The sequence below is a fragment of the Trematomus bernacchii genome, unplaced genomic scaffold (genome assembly GCF_902827165.1).
Source record: "Trematomus bernacchii unplaced genomic scaffold, fTreBer1.1, whole genome shotgun sequence".
Classification (NCBI taxonomy): domain Eukaryota; kingdom Metazoa; phylum Chordata; class Actinopteri; order Perciformes; family Nototheniidae; genus Trematomus; species Trematomus bernacchii.
Window position 1 is genome coordinate 1,419,026 of NW_022987973.1, and position 8,617 is coordinate 1,427,642.

The following is an 8,617-nucleotide window of genomic DNA, read 5'->3' on the forward strand; positions in this document are numbered from 1 at the left end:
ACGACTCGACATGTCTCTGCAAGAATAAGATACAAATGTATGTTTGGTATACATCAGCTGATGTTAAAGGTCCCCTATTATACTGTTTTTCATTTCTTTATTATAGGTCTCAGATATATACAAAACATGTCTCTGACGTGTTTGGCTCCAAACACCAAACAGATCATTGTAGCATCCCATAATCCCCTCTGTTTCAGCCCTGTTGCAAAAGTGCTGATTCTCTGTCTGTTACTTCAGATGAAAATAAGGAGCCCCTCCCCATGCCCCTCTGAGAGATATTTGGTTAAAAAGAACACAATGGTGCTCTAGGAGGAGATTCAGGTGATAAGGGGGGGGGGGTTACCTTGGTTGGTGATTGGCTAATGGTTACACAAGCCAACAAATCATGACATCATAAAGTGGCCAAAATCTAATCAGCTCATTTTCAGACAGGTTTTTATATAAATGGATCAGGACAAAAAGTGAGCGAATCTTTTTTCCTGAAACATTCAGAATCTCTTTACACAGAGGGGACACATGTTGATGAAGACATGAAAAAGTGGATTTTGCATAATAGGTCCCCTTTAAGTGATTGTGCCACACAGTCTGCATTCAGCGCAGCATTCTGGCACCGAGGCTGACCTACTTTCAATCCCAGTGGCAGACATTAGCATAAGCAGGGGAAAAATGGCAACCATCATTACTGATTTTGACAAATTATTCTGTGTGTGTTTTAAAGACAATATTCTTAGTAAGACATCCCATTATCCTGATGTATTATACCTTATGCAACTATATGAGCTCAAGGGAAACAGTACTGAATGAATTTGGTAACACTGTCTGCCACCAGGGGGGGGTGAACTGAACCACAGCTGTAAGAGGAATGTATGTAAGGCTGTTCCTATATAATCTGAGGATGAAACCTTCTTTAATTGTCACACACACATGCACACAGCACACTCATGTAGAACTAGTAGAGTGTATTTTCAAGGGATAATCTGCATAAATTAAGACATATCTTTAAGTCTGCAGCTATGCCAATTGAATATGATTTGGACAAACTAAACCTACAGTACATTTTCTTGTTGTAACTCTGGATTCACGTATTTAGGGATTCCATAGTGTTGAAGCTCTTTTGAGATTGAACTGTTATATTATACTTTCAAACTTCAGGAGTGACCTTACTAGATGATATACTACCTCAACTTCTCTATCATTACAGAAGCTATACCGTCACGCACAGCAAAGAAACTAGCTAAGGAGAGAGACTTGACATCTTCTCTATATTTATCAATTATATATATTTTGTACGAAACATATTTTTCCATGTAGCTTCCGTATTAATTTTCTCTTCCGTTTAACTTCCTCCAGCGTGACGTAAATGTTACCCTGCGGTGCTATGAATTCAAATAAGCTTCCCTAAAACTGGGTAATGCAATGGTTAAAATAAATCTCCTGACTATTTCCCCTGGAAAGACTCGCTGCCAAAAGAAAAAGGAAATGAGAGTGTGGTCACAAAAGCTGCTACTGATAAATCACATACCGATCATTTAAGTTACTCATTGCAAAGAGGAAGTTGAACAATGGATAGCTTCAGAGGCTCTTCTATCATTTCACAAATGATTTGCATGTTAACAATATAGTGCATTAGGAAGAATGTGCGGATGTGCCTTCCTATTATTGATGTGTGTGTTTCTGACTCCAAAGGCCCATCCCAGACCATGTCTCTTTCTTGTGCTGAAGATACAAAAAAATTCTTTTGCATTGTCTCCTGTACACACTGTGTAGTATACATTCTGAAACCTTAATGGAGCATAGGGATTTAGCATGTTGTTTTATACAAACCATGCTGCTGTGCTTTTAGATATTTGCAATTTTTTCAACCATTCCAAGCTTTCAATGGTTTCAATTCATCTCTGTATGATAAATCTTTTACCAGCCCTTTAAAACGTACTTGAGTTATGAAATCCATCACATTTTATTTGTAATGTTTGTTATTTGAATACATTAGAATCATACGTTTCTGCAATTGCAACAGTATTACACTCCAATAATGCTAAAAACATTATCGATCATATGGTCTCCTATGGTACACGTCTTTATTTTTAAAAGACAAACAACCAAAGGTCAACCCTCCTTTCCACATCACCGTTTTAGGTATCACACAACACCCCCTGAGACACGAATCTACTGTTTTTAAATCATTACTAAACTAATTTTGTTCATTACTGAGTGGATAAAACATTTCTCTGTGAGTCTGAGCTTCCCTGAAACCAGTCAAATTTGAGTATCAAATGATATAAAAACATGTCATCTGGGAATTTGTTTGTAACATTTTCCAACATTTTTTATTATCATATTGCTTTATCTATTTGTTTAACCCCCTGTTGTCTTCGGGTCAAATCTGACCGATTTGCTACTTTCATCAATAATAACTTTTTTGTTTTATATTCGATTGCATTAAGGCTTTATGATATCCTTCACAGTAGACATTTGAACATATAAAATTGCTGATCACCACTTTCATTGAATTTTGGATGATTTAGTCAACTTTGAAACCCCCATGGTGTTCCCGGTCAATGACCGCCATAAAGAAAAGGAATTAGTAACCATCTGGATCAGATAAAACACACACACAAACACCCATACACACACACACACACACACGCACACACACACGCACACACACACACACACACACACACACACACACACACACACACACACATCTCTAGATCAGGGGTGCCCAATATCTACCTTTGCGTAGTGTGGGTAGATCGCATGGCATTGAAAAAGAAAGTTAGCCGATCACCCTTGATTGACGTACAGGTAAACCAGGCTGAGCTGTATTGTGCCATACGGGTTCATGCAGCGATGAGGGGGCCTCACCTCCTCATCTGAAGTGTAAATGCGGCGCACTATTATGCGCTTATGCGGCGCAATAAGCACGCCACAGTTTATCCGCCGTTTGGTCCACTAGCACCCCCCCCCCCCCCCCCCCCGCGCGCTCGCGACTCCAGCCTGAATCAAAGGTTATTTGGAATTGAAATAGGGAAACACCCATGGGAAAACCCCAAGGTACATTGAAGAGAGAGTTAGATGAGAGACGGGAAGAGAAAGGGATGGATAGTGGAGTGGACAGATGGGTATTACCAGGCAGAGGAAGTACCCAAAATGTCACCAGATTCACCACACTACATCCACCATTTTCTTAAACTGACTGCCCTCTTCATTACAAACCCTCTGCATTTCCACTTCCTCAAACCATTCACTAAAGTGTTTCCGTGTGTAGTTTACACGCTGAGGGGAGAGAGAGATGGTTTTGTGATGAATGAAACCTCGATGGATTACATGAGACCTAAATATATTTTTCTATAATTGAAGATTACATTTATGAATTTACATAAGGTGATGTGTTGCTGCAATGAGTGTCATATGCAACCAGGCAAGATCCTTTATTATTGTTTCATGCTTATTATTTTCAGGTATAATGAAGAAATTGCTTGGTTATTTAAATGGCAGGAATTCAGCATTCGTTAGGACATATGCCATAAAAAATGACATGGCATACTATATACAAATGTTGTGACTTTTTATTGGGGTTTTAAAAGTGAAACATATAAGTAATGGTTGTAATATTGTATTAGTATTAACAACACAATTGTATTTAGCTGCCTTCAAAGCTTTTATAATTTACAAGCCCTTTCGTTTTTTCTACCTGAAAGCCTGTCTGCATAATGATCTAATGATGAAGATAATTTGTGTTTTCCACATTTATCGTAGAGAAAGAAGGAAGCATCTGTATTTTGATGGGACTTTTTGCAGGTTTTGTGCTTAAAAAAAATATTGGGAGTATATTAGAGAAATAGTTACCTACTTTGGCAAGATCATTTCTTAGAAATTCCATGGGACACTTTTTGCATTTCTCAGAGACCTCCATATTTTGGTAAATGTAAAAATTACATGTGTCTGCTAATGACCCATACATTACAATACATATAATTTAGCTGACGCTTTTATCCAAAGAGATCATTTTAAAATGATTACATGTGATATTCATAACTTTCGCTTTGTGTCTCAATCAACACAGTAGTCTTTAAATCTGTATTGCTTTACAATAATCTTAAAGTTGTACATTTACACAATAATTTTGAGCTTCAACTTGTTTATTATTGACAAGCCCTTTCGATTTCCCTACCTGATAATGACAGAGTTAATTGGGTTTTTTCCTATCATCAAGGAAACAGCTCGCGCTCTGCATACTGACGGGACTTTTGCGGGTTTTTTTATGCCATTTTATTTTTTGTGGTGGAGCAGATGCATATAAGAAACCCGGAGGCGGAGTCATCTGATAGAAGTGCAGCAGCCAGCCTGAGTGCGAGTGCAACAAGGATCTCCTTCCGCTGTCCGTATGTGCAGAGAGCAGTCTGATATCGCTGGGAGGGTAAGGTTTTGTCTCTTTTACGCACTGAAAAATGTATTTGACTTAGCTATAAATGTGTCCTTTTGTAAATGTACAGCTTTTACCACAGATAGGTGCTTGTATTTTACAGTATAAAGGCGTTTTAATGTGCGGATGTGGCTCTCGCAGTGAGCTAGCTCCTCGTAGCCTGTGTGGTCCTTTGTGTCCTCCATTGCTCTGGTGACAGATCTGAGGAGGAAAGGCAGCCGGTTAGCCTGCTGCTAATTCACCACTTAAATCCCCTTTTAAAGGATAATTCACGTAATGCAACACTCAAACTAGTCTGATATTTATATATGTATAGCTGTGTATTTAGCTTCTTCCGGCTTGCATTAACCGAGAGCAAGCGTTCACACAAGCGCTTTAAATGGAAGCTGTTGGCAGCCTTTAACACCAGGCTAACAAACCCTCCATGTCTACTTATTTTAAAAACCTGGTAGTTATTATAAAGTGGGGTTAAGAGTATTCTGATGCTGCTATTTGTTTTATATTTAAAATATCTTAAATGATTAGTGGTCAAATATTATTTCCAGGGGATGCTAATGCTAACTATGAATTGGGCAGTTGTTGGTTAACCTCGTTAATTGCAGGATGTGCTGAATGGAATTATCTGCTAATTTGTGTAAAGCTTTCATTTAAATAACTGTGTCTTTCTTTAATGGCATTTTTATGACATGCTGTGCTCTTACTTTTTTTTTAAATGAATTTGCAATACCATCACTTTTTGATAAGAAAGTTGCAAATGTACTTTGAGATTTTGTATGACCTTCTATAATGACATGTAATACTATGACATCACTTTTTCATAATGGGACACTTTACTACGACTCGTATCATTTTTTGACTTTTTTATGACATTTGTTAATGTCATACTATGACATTGTTCTGACTTTTTATGCCATACAATTACATTTTTAACACATACTATGCTATGACATTAGCATTATTGTTGGTATACTTTGCTCAAGTACTTGAATGAACTTTTTACCATGAGCTGTTGCCTTCAAATCAACAAACCATATATGTGGTTCTTCAAAGCAGAAGAATGACTTGATTTCTCTTGTAGAAAATGTCGTGTGGGCTGTGGAAAGAGACCCTGGCTCTGGCAGAGGACTACCTGTCCCTGTGCTGCACAAGCCCCCGGCCAGCCCCCCCGCCTCCCAGCGAGTCAGCCGCTGCCATGAGGTGCCTGGCCCGGGACATGGAGGCGCAGCACCAGGCCCGCTTCCACTCCCTCGCTCAGAGCTTCCTCAGGCAGTGTGGGCCGGACCCCTGCTCCAGCCTCAGGAAGGTGATAGAGGAGCTGGTGGGAGATGGACACTTGAACTGGGGGAGGGTTGTTTCCCTTTTCACCTTCACCGGGGTGCTGGCCAGACAGCTGCAGGAGCAGAAGGGTGTGAAGCTGGGGCAGGATCCCGGGCAGGAGCCAGGACCGGAGCCTGGGAGCTGCAGAGGGCTGGCAGAGACCATCGCTGACTACCTGGGGGAGGAGAAGAAGGACTGGATGCTGGAGAATGACGGATGGGTAGGTTACAACATGTCTGCCTTTCAACTGATCACAGCTTAGATATTGCAGAGCTGTGTCAACACAAACATTGGAGATAAGGGGTATTTTTGATTGTATCGAAGGCGTTAGGCCATTTACATTTTTAAAAATCCCCTTCAGACTCAAACTGAAAGTGGTGCATTTAGAATTTGGGCGTTGGAAACCCCCCCAGAGTTTGATAGGATCATGTTCGCTTCCTGCTCGGTTTTATATTCAGATCTGTGTAAACGTGGCCTAGAAACCAGCCAGGGCTTAGTTTAGATGCAGCCTTTTGAGTTTACGCTTCGCAGATGAGACGACGGACGCTCGTGTTTCATGTGGTTGCTTTGATTATATGAATTGTAGAGTAGCAACAGGAGAGATTGTGAGGAATGTCGTCGACAACAAGACAACCCTCAAACCGAGTTGGGTCTTAAATTATCCAACTGTTTTGTAAAGGTCAAACAGAAGCTGTGTTGTCGGGCAGAACTGGACTATAAACTTGTCTAGCCAGTGGCAATGAAAAGGACAAAGATCATTTCAAACGTGCTTGTTGTGTCTTATTTAAGTGGGAAAAGGGTTGTGATGAAACCAAGTTCCCAGAAGCCTCACCAAAGGGAACACAACTACAGTTGAATGTCTGCTTTTGTCAATGGGTTTGCCCTGGCCCCCTCCCAAACACCCACACACACACACACACACACACACACACACACACACACCCTTACCCCTCCTTTCTTCAGCTGGCAGCTGGTTTCAACAGACACGTAACCAGCTCAGCCAGATGGACTTTGTAGTAACAGTCAGGGCTTCTGTGTGTGTTGGGTTTGGCTTCATATTGAAGTTAGCGTGGTATGACTATGAAAACAAGCAGCTGCAGAGGAACACCTGGAGCCGAGAGCAGGTGCAACTCTGGCCAACTGTGTGGCTTCAGTCCGACAACATGACGGAGACAAATACAGCAGAACTGGTTATTATTGTCTGGCTAATGGAGCGGAAGAAGCTAGAATTAGTTTATAACTAAATTGACTATGAACGAACAAAAGGCCATGTGTTTCTGTAACTTCATGTTACAGGTTCTTTGAATGACTTTATACACTATTTGCTCGCTTAATCTTTAATATAATGGTTTTGTATTAATAACCTATACACCTTAAATCTGCAAGTAACTTGTACAACATTTGAAGTATATAATGTGAACATACTCAAGTAAAGTACAAGTTCCTCAAACATGATGGAGAGATTTACAGCAGAACAGTTTTTTATTGTCTTGCTAAAGGAGCAGAATAAGCTAGATATATAAATATATATATATATATATATATAGAACCAAATTGAATTATTTCTGCAATAAAATGAAGAAAATGCCACTTTCTATAACTTCAGGTTGACACTTTGACATGATTTATTCTGCTTACTTTAAAAAAACTGCTTGGCTGTCAGGATATTTAAAAAGTTGCAGATATCAGCAGTACTCTGAGGGCAAATATCTGTGTGTTTATGTAAAAACACGGCGCTGTCAGTGACTGAGACATATTATCCATAATATATCGTATAATTGCCGCGAGCTGTCGGCCAAGCTGCGGTTTGTTTTAACTCAGTTTGGCAGCTTATACTCTCTCTTTTTGTTTTTAAAAACCTCACGAGTTGCAGATAAACATTCGCTCTTGCCAGTAAATGAAAAGTTTTTAACCATTTTGTTGTTTCTCTTCTCGTAGGAGGGGTTCTGCTCGTTCTCCCGCACGGCCAGAGGGGTGAGCCAGGACTCGTCCATGAAGACGGCGCTGATGGCCGTCGCTGGGGTCGGCCTCGCCGGACTCACCTTCCTCCTGGTGCGCTAAACTAGCCTTCGTCATCATTAACACGTCTCCATCCATGTTCTCATTTGGCACAATTAAGCAGACGAACATCAATGCTGCGAACACAGGCCTAATCTGTAGTGAATTCAGGGTTATAATCTCAAATCATCAACTGAATGTTTGCACATGCTCAGACCCCACAGACACATCAATACTGACATTTGCTCCTTAAGATTGTAAACATAATCTCAATGCCTTCAGAAATGTTGGAGTAAGTGGCATTTAGCTTGCATATCTTTAGACGGTTTAATTACTAAAGCACAGGTTTCTGCACAGAATCATCGTTGCTCTCAATGTTTTGTATTTTCGACTGTGCAGCTATAAGACTTTCATTTCAGTTATTCCCACAGCTTTTGGTTTTGAGTTGTTCAATTGTAAGCTGCCTTTTTATTCATGTGTTTACCCGAGTTGTGTACGTGGTATAGAGCCATTCTTGTGTACAATGTATAAATTAATATATTATATTTATATGAAATGAAACTGTAAGCAGGGGCCCCTTCTTTTTCTATCTGACCCGCAGCTAACTCAGTTGTTTCATTGTTCTCATGCGTGTCCTGCATCCATGTGAAATTACAGCGCTCATGACAACACACCGGTGCTACGATATGTAGAGTTGTTTCTCATATCAAACAAACCAGGGACCAATCTGACTTCAAACATATTGCTATTGAAACAAAACGTTGCTATAGCATTTCCCCCCCCAACAGATCTCTTAAACATTATATTTTTACATTGTTTTGGTCTATTTATTTGTCACTGTTTTTTTTTATAATAAAAAAAGAACCAATAATG

The 8,617-nt window shown here is 40.0% G+C and overlaps 1 protein-coding gene across 1 annotated transcript; it reads left to right on the plus strand.

The window, feature by feature from the left end:
- Positions 1-4,311: 4,311 nt before the first annotated feature.
- On the plus strand, positions 4,312-8,617 carry bcl2l10 (BCL2 like 10). The gene is made up of 3 exons (XM_034116681.1): positions 4,312-4,423; positions 5,508-5,966; positions 7,685-8,617. The coding sequence occupies exons 1-3, from the start codon at positions 4,391-4,393 to the stop codon at positions 7,805-7,807; spliced, it is 615 nt and encodes a 204-aa protein (XP_033972572.1). The 5' UTR covers positions 4,312-4,390; the 3' UTR covers positions 7,808-8,617.

Coding starts and splice junctions, on each gene's coding strand:
- bcl2l10 (XM_034116681.1), top strand. CDS start 4,391: ATGTGCAGAGAGCAGTCTGATATCGCTGGGAGG. Junction 4,424..5,507: donor AGTCTGATATCGCTGGGAGG/GTAAGGTTTTGT, acceptor TTTCTCTTGTAG/AAAATGTCGTGTGGGCTGTG. Junction 5,967..7,684: donor TGCTGGAGAATGACGGATGG/GTAGGTTACAAC, acceptor CTCTTCTCGTAG/GAGGGGTTCTGCTCGTTCTC.